The sequence below is a fragment of the Artemia sp. Qi Xiang Cuo genome, chromosome 21 (genome assembly GCF_049724085.1).
Source record: "Artemia sp. Qi Xiang Cuo chromosome 21, ASM4972408v1, whole genome shotgun sequence".
Lineage (NCBI taxonomy): Eukaryota > Metazoa > Arthropoda > Branchiopoda > Anostraca > Artemiidae > Artemia > Artemia sp. Qi Xiang Cuo.
This window is the reverse complement of record NC_142814.1, coordinates 48,461,324-48,478,765: the sequence shown is the minus strand read 5'-3', so window position 1 is coordinate 48,478,765 and position 17,442 is coordinate 48,461,324. Positions and strand designations below refer to the sequence as shown.

Sequence of the window (17,442 nt, the reverse complement as noted above, 5' to 3'; positions counted from 1 at the left end):
TATGTGGATGTATAATAGAAAAATACAAAGTGCGAAGAACAAAAGGGGGTAATACATGTTTCAATTTACGCAGTATTCCCAGATTACGGCACAGGATTCCTGACACCTTTTCAACATGTTTCCTAAAAGATAGTGTTTCATCTAGCATAATACCCAAATATCTAACACACTGATCACGCTTAACTTTACCTTCCAGGTAACTCACTTCTTGGATCCATGGGTAGTAATTAGATGTACGCGAAAATATTACAAAACTGCTCTTAGATGGGTTTACTTTTATTTTATTAACTCTTAGCCAGCTAGACACTTGATCTAAACACTGTGTCATTAATTCAACTAAAAGGCGTTCTGTTTTTGCAATGCAAATCAATGAAGTATCATCGGCAAATAGAGGTACTGTAACGTCACTGTCACTGTGAAACATGTCGCTCATTTTAGTTTTCGCATCCTTCAGGGACAGTACAAGATCATTTACAAATATCAAAAATAGCAAGGGGCCAAGAACGGACCCTTGTGGCACACCACATTTCATATCTACAACGGAAGAAGTAGATCCATTTATTCGCACATACTGCTGCCTATTAGACAAAAAACTACGTAGGAAATCAAGAGCAGGCCCTCTAATCCCATAAAATTCACATTTTTCAAGCAATATACCATGGTCTACAGTGTCGAAAGCTTTTATAATGTCCAAAAAGATGGTAGACACTTTAAAACCAAGGTCCAGGGCAGTATTCACAACACCACAGAGATAAGCCACAGCTTGTTCGGTCGTGCGTCCATTTCTGAATCCAAACTGGGTGGATGTTAGTATTGAATGGCACTCTAAATAATGGTACAACCTCCGGGAAAAGCACTTTTCCACAAGTCTTGACATGACCGGTAAAACGGAAATCGGGCGATAGTTACTTACCTCACTGTGATCACCCCCTTATGAACCGGTGTAATTCGTGCCAACTTGAAACAAGATGGAAATACTCCCTGTTTAAAACAAAGATTTATTAGGTTAACTAATACATGCGATATAGCTGGCCACAGATATTTAATTATCCGTAGAGACAAAATGTCACTACCAGCTGCACTATTTTTCATGTCGAAGATTATTTCTTTTACTTCACTCTCGGTCACCGGTTTCAGGTAAACTGAAAATTCTGTTTCGCTATTTCCAAGGTAATGTTGGAAAGGGCGGTCGCCATCCACTATTCATACTCCCTCAGCCACATTATGTCCAACTGTAGCGAAGTGGTCAACAAATTCTTGGGCTATATCAGACGGGTCACTTAATTCTGCACCTACTCGACCAATAATCTGATCCGGGGCGACTGTGTGGGGAGGATTTATGAGCTGTTTAATTATCCGCCATGTTTTATTGGGGTTTCCAGCTGCATCACCAAACTTTTTCTTATAATGAGCTTCCTTTGCTTTTCGCAAAAGTCTATTTAATGCATTTCTGTAGTTTTTGTATATCCTTTCATTAACATCACTAGGTTGTAACAGAACTGTGAGAACTGTATCCATAGGATACAGTTCTCTTTTAAGACTGTATCTAGCAACAAGCGTGGGGTTTGACCCCCCCCACCCCCTCCCCCCCAAAAAAAATTGCGACTCATAAAAACATAACAAAAATGCATATAAACAAAATTTTGATGGATTTTTATTTTTATTGTACCCCCCCAACAAAATCCTGGATGCACCCTTGCGTACCTTAACAATGAAACTGAATGAGCCTCGTTTTAAGAGTGCTAAGTTTGAAGCCAAGAGTCTGAAACGAATAGCTGAAAAGGAACGTTGGCACAAAACCCACGGAGTCCCTTTAGATCAAAATAGAAGAGAGAGAAGCAGCGTTGCATCCCTAGTGATTTATCACTATCTCTAGTGATCTTTTATATTGCCTAAACAAAAAGAATCACTATATCAGTACATAAAATCACTAGATTATTGAAGAAAATCACTAAATGAACTAAAAAAATCACTAAAATCTAGTTTTTTTCTCACCCAGTGGCAACCCTGGAGAGAAGTTGCGAGGCATCAGTTTTTTTAAAACAACGAAGGGTGAAAATCCTAATATCGGCCATCAACAAAATCACTGAGCGTTGTAGCACATGTTATTTACTTCGAACAAGTGCGGCAAAAATGTACTGAATCTGGTACAACTGTAACACCAAACGCAGCATTGCACTGACTCATATTCCCTTTATTACAGGGGGGGGGGGTGACCATGAAAATTTTGTTGATCCCAAGCAAAGACGTGATAATTATTTTTTGTTCAAGCCATTTTCATTTGTAATTTGTTGTGATAATCGTTGCCACATCTTTTTCAACCGAATAAATATTTATGCTTCATTTTCATTCATCATTGCCTTAGACAATTTTTCGCATACCATTTTCTTTATCAGCTGGTTTGATTCATTTATCATCTTGTATAATTGTTAAAGACGTGATATATACCAAATACTTCCTTTCTCGCTATCCTTCATGAATAGTTTTTGCTTATACCCATTGCATATACCCCCCAAATATCTAAATTATGCATTACCATAGGTTATAACCTACGGCTACGGGGTCATTCATCACCTTATATGCGATTTTATTCTAAAAGTTATTTTTGTGAATCACAAAAATGACTATATATAGCAATTTCCTTTAAAGTGAGCCATTAAACAGCTCTCTAAGATATTCCAGTGCCCCACTAGCTGTGGAGAAAAAAAAAACGGAAAAAGGGGTGCTTTCAATGCAGAATTTCGCGACTGCAGCTACTTCCGTTGTTGTTCAAGCCAAGGGTTTACTTTACTGGGATTTCACCAACGGCAGTTCCAATGGTGTACATTGCGTTTCGATCTGATATCATTTCTAAGAGTTTTGGGCTATTATTTTTCTTAGTATGGAACATGTTTGTGTCTTATTAGGTTGCCGTTACAGCTGCAACCCTGATATATTTATTTTTTCTCGAAAATGGCTTCACACTTTTTTTTTTTTTTTTTTTTTTTTTTTTTTTTTTTTTTTTTTTAAATTGGCACCCAAACATTTTCTGGTGTGAAAAAACTATCGGGACAAGTCATGAGTTTAAGAAAAATCGTTTAGAGCCTTAAATTAATAAAAAAATCATTTGAGTGATATCATATATATTTCAAGAGCATAAATTACATAGTTTCCGCCACAGGAGCGGTCGTTTTGTTTTTAGTGTCTATGACGCATGCAAAATTACACAAGATGACAAATTGTTTTGCAGAAATTACAATCCTGGTTGCAGCGGTAGCTAGCAACCCAATAAGAGACGATCACGTCTAATGTTAAGAAATATAAAAACCCATAACTCCTAAAAAAAAGAGCCATATCAAAACAAAAAGTACATCATTTAAGCACCTTGTCCGAAACCCCTATATAGGAAACATTCTGTCCCTTGGCTTGAACAGCAAGGAAAATATATTGCCTTGAAAAGTGGCAGTTACACAGCATTCTGCCTAAACGGCATCTTTTTTTTTCTTTTTTGAATAAAGAACGTGTTATATTAGCGTCTGTAAAGGATAGAAGGAGGAGTTAGAATCTAGTATCTATGACATGTGCAAAATTACTCAAAATGACAAATGACTGAACAGCTAAAGAAAAAGACAAGAACAAGAAACAGCAACATATCACATTGGACAGCAAACGAAAATGTGAGTTAAAACTACATAATAACGCGATAATTATGCCATTGCGGAGATTAGATATTTCAGAAAGTTACGACTGAATAAGGAATTTATTAAGCTGGAAGGAGAAATTGAATTCACGACAAAATTTTCTAATTCCACTGAAACTGCTGGTTTGCCTCCCTGTTAGTTGAAAAAATAAAACGATGATTATGTCAATTTAAGATATTTCAGAGGGGATAGTCATTGGAACGCATGATTTTGAATGAATCCGAACAGCTAAAGTAAAAGCCATAGAAAAAGTCTGACAGAATGATGCAGGAAGATGAAGCACAAGCGAGATCTGCGGCTAGAAGACTTTGGACAACCAGTATCATAACAAATACATCGAATCGTGAATTAAATCTGCGGACAGCAGAGAAACAGCAGTGGGAATCACAACGAGTTCCAGAGGGGAAAAAAATCCTGTAAAATGGATGATTCTGTATTGCATTAAACAAACGAGGAAGCGAATTCACGCCGAACTTTCTTAACTAAGTTGTTATTGCTTATTTGACACCTCATGGCTAGACAAAGGCAAATGACGAATATATATATACTTCCATCAAACGAGCAACTGTGTATTTATTCAAAACATCTTTTTATTATAATTATATGCCTTATTAGTATTCTTCCCAGGTTGGTTGCATGAACCTAATCTGAAGCCATGACATAAAGAAGAAGTTCACATTATCTGCAGTTAGAAGACAAGCGACAACCAGAATCAAAATATACAAGCCTACCGCGTGCGGAGGTCCAGCCTTAAAACCGGTTACATAGTTTTTTCTTGTAGCTGGCATATTGATACTTTTGGCCTCAAAAACAGTCTAAATAGGTCAAAAGTTTAAGGGAGAATTCGTATTTCTTCCCGGGGGGTTGTATCGTACCTATGGTGACGCCATGACATCACGAAGTGGCTCAAATTGTCTGCGGTTAGAAGACAAGCAACAATAAGAATCAATATATACAAGTCTGCCGCGTAGCCGTGTCTGAGCCTTGTACTATACACAACACAGGCAATGCACAAGTCAAAAATATATGTTAAGCACGTATTCAATAAATGCTGAATATATTACCCGAACATATAAAATTGGATTTTTGCAAGTTTTCAAATCTGCATGAATTGAGGGCACAATATAGGGCCCTTCGGCCAATTCTCGCTATGTTCAAAGATACAGACATGTTAAGAGACGTAGAGAGGGGGGGCTACGGCCTGTCCCCACCCGACACATGTATTGATCCCTGATCATTTAACAAGTACGAGAGTCCTAAGATGAGTAATACAAGTTTTCAAATCATATCAAGGGTCGTCATAGATGGGGTTTGATTTACACCAATTTTCATAAAGATCTCTGAGATCGATGACGTCAAGATTGGGGTCAATGTTGAAATACAGTCCAAAATAAAAAAAAGAAGACATAAAATATTTCAAAAACGGTTGCCAGGTTTTGCCTTAGTTATGTCTGAGCCATGCAAGGATTTTCGATCAGTATAATTGGGGAACTGCTACTCAATGACTTGTGGAGGGCCAACATTTTACAAGTTTTTTTTCGATTTTTACATAAAAGTGACATTTAAGGAGTTCTGAGCTCGATGATTACGAATCTGTCACTAATCTTGTGAAATAGTAGTTCAAAAAAAAAAAAAAAAAATCAAGGATTTCTTATACAAAGTTCTCGATTCTTACTAAAGCTACCGTTAAAGTATTTTTAATTTTTTCTGGATACAAAACCCGGTACTTGTCTAAAATATAAAACACACTCGAGAATTTCGATCGCGAATGATGCGGGCATGAGACAAGAAACTGGCCAAGCAACTTGTCTTATACCAGAGAATTAGCTTTGGCTGGGGTGGAAAATGGTACTTGTCTATTATATAAAACGCACTCGAGAAGTAAATTTTCTCGTCAACGAACACAGCATGACTTTGTATTCTAACTAGAAGCAACATTTTGGAAGTTTAACACCAGGCCATGTCAGTGGCGGATCCAGGAGGCGACCCCCCCCCCCTTGCGTAATCTAAAGTAGTGTAATTTACTTAATTAGCCCAAGTTTGCGTTAATTAAACTTGCTCCTAATGCAAGTTTTTCGGATCAACCTATTCCCCCACCCCCTAAAAAAAAAATCCTGGATCCGCCCCTGGGCCATGTATGAAAACCGTCAATTTAAGTGTCAATACGGGGTTTTCTAAAAGTAAATACCATTTGTTACTGCAGTACGTTTAATTAATTTCTGGGTTAACGAATTGTCGCCTGTGACCTGGTGTCTGTGGCAGAAGGCTAAGTTCATTTTAACACGATTCTTGAGGACATTTCTGCATTCTGGGAGCATATTTCCAAGTTGTAGTTCTCACAAAATTGTAGTTCTAATAAAGTATTCTATTTTCATCATATTTTTGTTTTCATTAGCATTAACCAAACTTCACTTCTCGAGTGTGTTTTATATAATATACAAGTTCCCTAAACCGTACGCTAATATTGTAATATAGAGGTCACAAATTATTGGTTGCAGCTCCTACCACGACTACTACAGCTACGTTCTACAATTTGACTAAACAACAGCCGCTGTCATTCACAAAACTTATTAGCAAATATTACTACAATAATCCTGTTTATGCTTGCTTCACTGCTATTTATGCTTCACTAAAAGCTAATTTTTTTTTATGCAAAACTTTTCTAATATCATTTTATCGTTATGAAATTCGATTTCACTCGAAGTTCAAGTTCACTCGAAGAAGGTTATTTTTTTAAATCTTATTTACTTCAAATTCTATTTGAATATTTTCATTTATTATTTACTTTTAGCTTTTACTAGTCTAGCTAACAGCAGTCTGTCGGGCGAAAGGCATCAAAAAGAAAATTTAAAAAATGTAACCCAAACTTTCTAATGAGGAGCAAAACAATTAAGCCCCCCCCAACATAGAATTCGACAGGTCTTGCTGCTGTTAATCAATTTGTGGGCGAGAAATAAAAAGTAAAATAAAAATCAGAAAAATAAGTCATTATTATTTACATACTTCAAAATTGATTTGGAGAATAATTTCTGCTCATTATACGATGTCCCAGGCGAGATTCCCGAGTGACAGTTTGTAATTAAAATAAACAAATAAGAGATAAAAATGGTACTTTCAAGGAAGCTGTGACATTTGAGAAATTAGTGCGGGGAGTAATTAAAATCAATTACTTTCAAGCGTATACTACCAATGGCTAAATAAACCTTTGAATTTAGGTCATCTATTTAGTTGAAGTTGCATAGCCACTGTGAAGTTGTAGAAACTTAACTATCAAGTTGTAGAAACTTATCTATGAAGTTTAATTATCATTTTCGAAAAACTTAAAAAAGCTTACTCAGACTATAAAAAACTTCATTTCCCTTGAATAAACACTGTCAATTTTTACCACCAATTTGGGTTTCGGGCGCTCCAAAAAACGGATGAAGATTTGCTAGATGTTTTCCAGAGAAATTGCGTACAGATTGTTTTGGGTACCCGGCAGGCTGACCGTATTTCAAACAGTAGACTGTACAAAAGTCTGGTTCAATCCCGCTTTCTAGGGCTATAATGAGAGAAAGGCTGAAATGGCTAGGGCATGGTCTGCGGATGAAGAATGACAGATTGCCCTTTTTCGGCCAACCGTCTAGGGCTAATCAGAAAGCAAGTCATCCGCGGTTAGGGTCAGAAGATATCATAAATAAAGAATTAAGGGAAATGAAAACTTCCTGGGAGGGTGTAAAGAGGGAAGCTCTGAATATATTAGGATGGAGGAGAGTGCGTACTGTGCTGGCCTCAGGCGGCTTGGTGCTGCGGTGAGTTGTGAGTAGTAGTAGGAATAAAAGCTGTGCTTAAGGGGGGGGGAGGGGTTGAACACCACTCCCTCTGAAATGCTAAAGAGTTAAGGATACATATTTATCAGATATTCCAGTACTAAAAAGAGAAAGAAAAACCTTTATAAAATAGATCTACCCTATTTTAGTAACTTTTAAGTCCTTTTGGGGGAGGCCAACCCCTTTTCTAGGTCTTTTTAAGGCCTTCAGTATGCGTATATTTATGCCTATAAACATATTAAATTATAAAAGACTAGAGAGCATGCGTAGTGGTGGACTCATTGTGATATTTGTTCCGTTCCATTTGCGAAGGCTTCCTAAGCGGGTGTTTGAAGTGAGCGAAACCGTGGCTGCTTCTCTGCCACTACTACTACTACTACTACTAACTCATTGCAGTACCAAACCACCTAAGGCCAACACAGCTATGCACGCTCCTCTTCCATCCCAATCTATTCAATGCCTCCCTGTTCACGCCCTCCCAAGAAGTTCCAATTTCAAGATATTTGGGATCCCAGTATCAAAGAAATTCACTATTTGAAATTATACCAGTTATTAATAGTTTCTTTTTATGCCGAGAGACATTAAAGCAACCTTAGCAAACTTAAGGCGGACTATGGATAATCGCCGACGGAGACTGTTCCAATGCAAAAGAAGGAGGGCGAAAAAAAAATCCTCTTTAGTTTCTGCGACCGATGTTCACAAAATGTTACCCTCAAGCAAGTTCAGACTAATTTTGGTAGTTTTATCCAACTAAGCGACGTTAAAAATTACAAAACTATTTCTGATTGCTCTTTCCATAATTCAAAGAAATACTATAAAAATGTTTATCCTTTGAAATGATGCCACAGAAATCGCAACCATATATTCAGCAAATGTAGCGAAATTTTGTCCTACAACTATATTTAAATAAATGAAATTATATTTTAACTCTGAAATATGTTTATATTTTACTTGTGTCACTTGGGATTACGTTTGCAATTTTTCGAGTTGTGAGGCCAGGCTTTGGATGCCACCACAAAAAATTGTACCACCTGATAGTTAGATCGATTCAGTTTGGTAAATTGAAGAGAATTTAGGGGAGGGTTAAAATACAATTTTTAATATCTAGGGAGGGGAGTAAAATTTAAGTTTTTTTCAATTTTATAAAAAATGAAAAAAAGCATTTTTCAATAAAAATAAACCAGAAAGGACATTTTCTACAAAAAGGGGGAGGAAGAATAACCTAGGATAGCACAGCACCCTCCACCCACAATTGACACAACTGGACCAATTAGAAACCTTTTCTTTCGATTACGTCATCATTGAATGCTGAGAGCAAAGATTATTTGTAACAAGACGGGAAATGAAAAAAAAATGACCTGCTAACTATCAACTATAAATGGAATAAATAGCGCTGTATATAAACAAACAGAGATTATTTGCAACATACAGCACTTATTACAAAATAATGGAATGAAAAAAATGCCGAAAAATGATTGTTCAGAGTTGCCGCGTACCAGACCTAACTACCACACATTAATCCTTAGCATCGCTAAAACATTTAGCAACAGACCCTCTTAAGCAATCTATCTTGCTATGAAGGTATCCTATGCACTATTAACTAACTATGCATGGAATTTGATCTTTTAGACCGACATATGTTCCATGGAAAAGTTACTATAGTTGGCCCGAAGAATTGATGAACAATGCTAGAAAAATTTAAACTATACAATACGGTACCAAGTCCTACATAGTATATGTGAACATTAGTGGTCGTGATGTTTTTTTTTTAGATACGAGCTTTCATTTTATAACAAATAATCTTCGGCTGACAGTTACTGAGAAACATTATTAAAGCTTGGGTGCAGTATTAAAAATTTCAAGGGGGAGGGGGCTCCTCTGGTGGCATTGCTTTGCTTCGCAACAATATTCGGTCTCACGTTAAAGCAAAAACAAAACTCAGGCGAAGAATTTCGTAAATATCGTCCTTTTTATGGAGAGGGGTGGAGTAGGGTGCATTGTTATGTTTGGGGTGAAAATTTCAATTGGGAGTTATTGAATTATCCATCATACTCTGATTCGGTAAATAAAATATAAAGCATAGAATAAGAAATGTAATGATGGTACTCCTATTTTATTGGCATGTTTCCTTTATATCGAGTCATTCACAGCTAAGTTGCACTATATCTGCCTTTATAAGGGCAGGGGCGAATCCAGGATTTTTTTTAAGGGGGAGAGGGGAAAATAGGTTGATCCGAATTTTTTTTAGGGGGGGGGGCAAAATAGGTTGATCCGATAAACTTGCGTTAGGAGCAAGTTTAATTAACACAAACTTGAGTTAATTAAGTAAATTACACTACTTTAGACTATGCTAGGCAGGGGGGGGGCTCCCCTCTGGATCCACCACTGTATAAGGAGAGTCGGGACACGGTTCATTGTTACAACAGCAACATTTTGCTATTATAGTGTTCTATGAACATAAGTTCTAACCAGAAATGATACATAACTCACCACAAACTCAAAATGAAAATTTGCCAAAAAATACACAGTGATATCATCAAAAATTGCACAAAATGTAGGAATTTAACTTCCCCTTTCACCACATTCATCACTTTACCTCCCTTACTAATGGAGTGACATACAGCTGATTAGAATAGAATCTATTTATTCACTACAATAGCTGGAGCTAACATGAGCGTGTCAATAAATAAATAAATAATAATAAAAATAGAGACTACTTCAAATTTACTGGAAATTTAAATTTATTCAAAGTAGGTCTTTAAAGACTTACTTCAAATTCAAAAGTTTTAAATGAGTCATAAATCGAATTTACATATGTAAAAAGTCAGGCCACTCGGTTCAACATTAATGCAGTGACCATGTATTGCACAAGATTATGTAGATTCCCACAAAATTGTACTACATATTTTGTTACTGCGAACATTTGTCAATTCGTGGGAAGAAAAAAGTTAGGCTAACTTTAGAATATAGTGCAAACACGAATCACCAAATTTAGGTGGTGGTGACCAAACGGACTTCTACAGTATACTAAGAACTTAAAGTGAAAACCACTTTTAACCCCTGGACCCATTTAAGGTCTATTCATACCTGAAAACCGCAATTTCAATTTATTTTCTATTGATTATTTCAAAACTGTGCTTTCGTCAGTGCTGCCACCTTTAATCATAAAAATAATTTTAAGCGTAGAGATGGCAATAGTTACAGTTTCCCCTTAATCACCAGTGTTGTGACCCTCTTTGCTATAAATCAGAACATTCTCCGCGGGTAACTTTGAATATTGCGCCTCAGTTTACCTATGTTTCTAGGTATCTCTCAGCATTGGAGCAGGATATTTTGATCATATTTTGAAACCAAGAAACTTACTTACTGGATAAATATTCATGTTAGAGTTCTTTCACGATGGGATCCCAAGGTGTGACAACAAGACAAATGTTTGAACATTTACCTTGACTATATTCAAAAATGATAAAATGTTTATATTCTAGATTTTAGTCTGTGACAGAACCTACATTTACATTAACAGAATAAGGTAAATTCATGTGACACTAATTATCAATGACGTTCCTCAGTTCTCGTAAGTATTGAATAATGACATGTTGACATGACAATATGACTTGCTTACCAAATAACAAATGAAAAGGTCTTGACAAAAGATACTGTTACTAATTGGTCAAACATTCAAGCGGCAAAGTTCTTTGATAACAGGATACGAAATTTATGTCAAGAATTAGGCAAGAATTTGTGAATTACTTTAAGTTCATAACTAAGGTTTCTTTTATCATAAGTAGCGCAATAGCGCTGCCTAAGTAAAGAACGATGTTGGCACAAAGTATTGTTTAATTTTTTATTTTCTAGAACAGGGCACTTCGTATCGAAGAAGTTTGTCGTAGAAACTTCGAAAAGGGCAAAGTCCATTGGAAATTGGTGTGGCTAGTGCCCTTTTTAATAGTCAAAAGTGATTGGAAGGCAATTAACATCCCTTCCACGCCCACCATTTCCCCAAACACATCCAATCAAAATTTTGAGACTGCCATTTTGTTCAACGTAGTTGATTTCCAGATAATAAATTATGTTTTTGAGGAGGACACTCCCCCCAAAGCCCTCAGGGCAAGGGTTGTAAGTTATGCCCTGGGGGCATATAAGGTTTTTTATAGAAAGCATTGTCGTAGAAAGTTCAAAAAGGGCTCATTCGATTGGAAATTCAAAGGGATACTGCCCTTTTTGATAGTCGAAAGTGATGGGACCTAACCCCCCCCCCCCCCTCACGCCCACCTTTTCCCTAAACACATCCAAGTAAAATTTTGAGATATTCATTTTGTTCAACGTAGTAGAAATTTCTGGAAATTAGGTCTTTAAGGATAACAAACCCTCAGAGCCTACAGGGCAAGGGTTGTAAGTTATGCGTTGTCGTAGAAACTTAAAAGATGGATCATTCGATTGAAAATTGAAGGGGCTAGTGCCTTTTTGATAGTCGAAAATGATTGGAGGGTAACTAACCCCCATCTCATACCCACGATTTCCCCAAACACATGCAATCAAAATTTTGAGATAGCCATTTTGTTCAACGTAGTTAAAAGGTCCAGAAATTACGCCTTTGAGGATGATACTCTCCCCGCAGCCCTGAGGGCAAGAGTTGTAAGTCCTGGAAAATTAGGTCTTTGAGGATGATAACCCCCTCAGAGCCCTCAGGGCAAGGACTATAAGATATACCCTGGGAGCATATAAGGTTTTTATTGGAAGCTTTGCAGTAGAAAATTGAAAAAGGGCGCGTTCGATTGAAAATTCAAAGGGCTAGTGCCTTTTTTCATAGTCGAAAGTGATTGGAGGGCATCTAACCCCACTCTCACACCCACCTTTTGCCCAAACACATCCAATCAAAATTTTGAGATAGCCATTTTTTTCAACGTAATTGAAATTTCTGGAAATTCGATCTTTGAGTATGACAACCCCCTCCCCCCAAAGCCCAGGGCAAGATTGTAAGTTATGCCCCGGGGGCATATAAGGTTTTTATAGAATGAGCTGTCGTACAAACTTCAAAAAGGGCTCATTCCATTGGAAATTGAAAGGGTCAGTCCCTTTTTAATAGTCGAAAGTGATTGAAGGGCAACTAACCCCCCTCTCATGCCCACCATTTCCCCAAACACATCCAATCAAAATTTTGAGATATTCATTTTGTTCAACGTAGTGGAAGGTTCTGGAAATTAGGTCTTTGAGGATGACAACCCTCCCCACCACAACCCTCAGGATAAGGGTTGTAAGTTATGCCCTGGGGGCACGTAAGGTTTTCTAGAAAGTTTTGTCGTTGAAACTTCAAAAAGGGCTCATTTGATTGGAAATTGCAAGGGCTAGTGCCCTTTTTAATAGTCGAAACTGTCGAAAAGTCGAAACTGGAAAAAGGGCTCATTTGATCGGAAATTCAAAGGGCTAGTGCCCTTTTTATTAGTCGAAAGTGATTGGAGGGCAACTAACAACCCTCTCACGCCCACCTTTTCCCCAAATACATCCAATCTAAAATTTTTAGACAACCATTTTGTTCAACGTCGTTGAGAGTTTTGGAAATTAGGTGTTTCAGGATGACAACCCCCCCCCCCCCCACAGCCCTCAGGGCAAGGGTTGTAAGTTATGCCCTGGGGGCATATAAGGTTCTTATATACAGCGTTTTCGTAGAAACTTCAAAGAGGGCTCATTCGGTTGGAAATTGAAATGGATAGTGCCCTTTTTAATAGTCGTAAGTGATTGAAGGACAACTAACCCCCCTCTCACGCCCACCATTTCCCCAAACATATACAATCAAAGTTTTGAGATAGCAATTTTGTTCAACGTAGTTGAAAGTTCTGGAAATTATGTGTTTCAGAATGAAAAAATCCCCGGAACCCCTAGGGCAAAGGTTGTAAGTTATGCCATGGGGGCATATAAGGTTTGTATAGATAGCGTTGTCGTAGAAACTTCAAAAGGGGCTCATTCAACTGGAAAGTGAGAGGGCTAGTGTCCTTTTTACTAGTCGAAAGTGATTGGAGGGTAACTAACCCCCCTCTCAAGTCCACCATTTTCCCAAACCCATCCAATCAAAATATCTGCCCCAAAATTTAGGTTTTAAATTTTGGGGCAGATATATGGATGATGTTTTAGTTATTTGGAATTATGGGGAATTACGAATTGAAGGTTTTTTTGGAACATTTAAATAATTTGTGAGGAGAATTAATTTTTACAATTGAAAAAGAAACTGAGAATAAGTTACCGTTTCTAGATATTTGGATCCGTAGAAATTATAACGAACTAGCGTTTTCAATTTACCTTCAAGCGACTAATAACAACCGTTACTTGTCTTTCGCATCAAATCATCCGATCCAAGTAAAAGGGGTGCGGTGATTTCTTTAGTTGATAGTGTATTAAAATTAACATCACCAGAATACATGAGTAATGAACCAATTTTCATTAAAGACATTCTAGTAGGTAATGGCTATCCGGAAAATATGATTTCTAAAATAATTAAAAAAAGACAAAAAGTTAATGAAACGAGAAATATTAGAAGAAGATGGGTCAAATCAAGAAACAAATTACATAACTTTGCCTTTTATCCCAATATTGTCACAAAAATTAAGAAGAGAAATAAAAGAATATAATATAAAGATAGCATTTAAATCAGGACAAACCATTGGCTATTTGCTAAATAATGGAAAAGACAAGGTATCGTGAAATATGCAAAAGGGAGTAAACATAAATTCCATGCTCTTGTGGTAAATTTTATGTGGGAAGAACAACAGATTTTAGAAAATAGGCATTTAACCCATTCTGACATTTGTTCGCAAGGTCATTCGTTTCAGAACAATTATTAAAGACAATACTGGTGAATATTTTACCTGCTTTTTAATTAAACTATTATAAATTGAAATGATCCTAAATAATCATTCATCTCTATTGATTTTAAGAAATCAAAAATTAATTAAGATTTTACGCAATAAAAATTAGCATATGTATATCAAACTGACATTGCACAGTTTTTTCATTAAATTTATTCGAATTTTTTTTCAGTAAAATACAAATTATATTTTGGCTTTTAGAAAGCATGGGGTTTAGAACTGTACTCAGATTCATTTCTGCTCGACTTGAGCTTGATTTATTTTAATTTATGTTTGTTTTGGATTTCATTTATTCATTCATACTGATTTGTGGTAGTTGTGGGCTTGGTAAATTATTTGATTCTATTTGTGTTCATTTTTAGTTTAATGGAGTTCTTTACTTTTTTTTTTGAAAAACTTGTTTTGTGCAAAAAGTTATTTTGATTAATTTCATTAAAAACGGTTTTGACTTTATAATTACTACCACTAAGCTTGGCGATTTCTTCATACAGCTTAAATAACTCTAAATAGTTCAGACATGCCTAGGGGTTAGATACTCCAGCTATTAAAGTACTTGATACAAGTGAAAAAAAATTAAACGTCTTGTGTGTTTACGGAAATTTTCTTTTTATTGACAACAGTTTTTGCAACTCTGAACTTGCAAAAACGACTATGAAAAAAAGCCCAATATTCTTCTTCTTCTTCTTAAAAAAAGAAGCACCTGGAATCCTAAACGGACTCCTTTCGGCTTCTAAACTGCACTTTTCTTCTTCTTCGTTAGAAATCACTTGGACTCCATCGTTTGGTGTCTTTCTGGCTTCCAAGTTGGTGGATTCTCCTCCATGGCATTGCATTTATGTTCTTCCAAGGAGGGGGGCGGGGAATTAATTTTGCTTTTTCGTAAGGGCCAAACAAGGGAAGCGTAGGGTCCTGCTACCATTTCCCCGCAATTTAAGAGTAAACTCGGGAGGTACCTCTACGGCTCTTGCGACAGGACCCTCCCCTTCTTCTGCCTGTCGACCCCTCTTCTTTTAAATAACGATACTACGGAATAAGGTGTTGCAAAGTTTCTTCAGTCAAGTTGCAGAGTCTACAATTTGGGTCACTATACTGCTTCCATCTGAATTCTTCTCTTCTCAGTACTACTGCTAAGCTTTTTATTTTAAAGTATGCCCGATTTATTTCAAGCTCTTTGAAAATTGGATCCAAAGCAGGAGGAGGAGGCTTTCTATAAGGATGGCGGTTTCTAATTGCATCTCTAAGTGCTATTGAATAATTTTGAGCAAGCTGTGGCTTGATAGACTTTGCAGTAACTGCGGCAAGAATGTCCACGTTTTCGTTATAGTGGATGCCTACTTGGCAAGGAATATGTTGGAAAGCCACTGCTATTTCAATCTTATGTAGAGAATCAACCTGTTCTCTTATCTCCTGCAAGTTAGTGTCCTTTGCGTTCCAGGTTAAGGTTTTCATTAGTTTAAGAGCAGTCTGAGAATCCGAGTAGATTGCTACTTTTCTGAAATGGGGTGGTATATTTTTGACCGCCTTTAGTGATTCAACTATTGCTGCTGTCCCAACTGAGGAGTTCAGTGGGATTACTGAATTCCGTCTAAGACTACTGAATGTTTAAAATTACACACGAGCTACAATAATACCAGGTGTGCGCATAAATTCATTACATAAACAAATTATATGGAAAAGTGTCAACAATTAAACTTTCTCTTTAATCACTGGTGTTGGCAACCCTGCATAAGAGCATAAAAACTAACCTCAACAAGCCACCGTCTGAGACAATCATGGTGTACAAGACTTGTGTCGCCCTTGCAAGCACAAGGGTTTATTAGCTTCTCAGGTCGATCTGAATCATAGCATATCCAACAGGAACAATGACTCGATACCGCAGGACCTACAACAAAAAACAAAATATAAAATAAACAGCACTATAAAAAGACAACAATAAAAACTGATCCGGAAATAAAGAGCACTAAAAGCGAAAATGAAAAAGAAGAGCCAGAAAAAAACCGTAAAAATTGAAGTATTTGACCTAAAAATAGAAATTGATACTTTAAAAAAGTGAAAGAACTAAGAAACAAAAACTTATCTAGATAGTGATAGGAAAACGCTAACGCTCAAAGCCTAAAGTTAAAAACCAGTAGAAAATAAAGCATTTAACCTAAAATAATAAAAATAAAACAAAATAGCGACACTTCAAAAAAATTAAACAAATAAAAAAATCAAACTCATTTGAAAATGAAGAGCATTAAAATAAAAAAAAGAAACAATTTTTTTAAGCAAAACATAAATTTCCCAAATCAAAGGTTGAAATCCGTAGAAATTGAAGTATTTATTAAGAAAAATAATAAATAAATAAAATGCACTTCAAAAAAGTGAAAACTAAAAAAGAACACAAACTTATCTAAAAAAAGAACAATTAAAGTTAAAAAAAGAAACAATGCTAGTAAAACGTTAAAGTTCGAACTTAGAGGCTGAAAACCAGTAAAAATTTGAGTATTTGAGCTTTTCAAATCATATTGAGTGATTGAAGATACTACAGCATATTCTAAATACAACATGAAGTGAAAATAAAAGTGTTTTCCAAATGAAATTAAAGAGTGACATTAAAACTTAAAACGACAAAATAATCCGTATATGAAAGGGGGCTACTTTCTTCTCAACCCCTCGCTCTTTAAACTAGTCTTATTCCAAAAATACTTCTCATTCCAATTAAACGGCCCTTGTCTTTCAGCAGTTGAACCCTTGTCATTCCAATTAAACGGCCCTTGTCTTTCAGCAGTTATAACCCTTGTCATTCCAATTAAACGGCCCTTGTCTTTCAGCAGTCGTTCTCAAAGAATTTGGAAAAAAGGTCAGTTTTGAATTCATTTCATACTTTTTGTTTACAGAAACCTCTATCTTCTTTTGAGCAAATGAAAACACTCTTCAACTACTACTAACATCTTTTCGTAGCACTAAGACAACGAGGCCAGCGCACCTACACACGCTTCTCTTCCAACTTAATCGGTTGGAAACTTTACTCTTTAGACTCAAACTTTCAACTCAAAAAAGCGTGAAAACGTTAATCTTCTGACATTATTATGGGCACACCTTAAAGGATCA

At 36.4% G+C, this 17,442-nt stretch overlaps 1 protein-coding gene across 5 annotated transcripts in view; it reads right to left on the bottom strand.

The window, feature by feature from the left end:
- LOC148939651 (uncharacterized) overlaps positions 1-17,442 on the bottom strand; it is a 128,047-nt gene that overhangs the window by 18,108 nt on the left and 92,497 nt on the right. For all 5 annotated transcript variants that reach the window (XM_089107050.1, XM_089107053.1, XM_089107052.1 and 2 more), the window contains one exon: positions 16,095-16,231. In XM_089107050.1, coding sequence (XP_088963176.1) covers positions 16,095-16,231 — 137 coding nt within the window. The remainder of the gene's footprint in view (positions 1-16,094; positions 16,232-17,442) is intronic.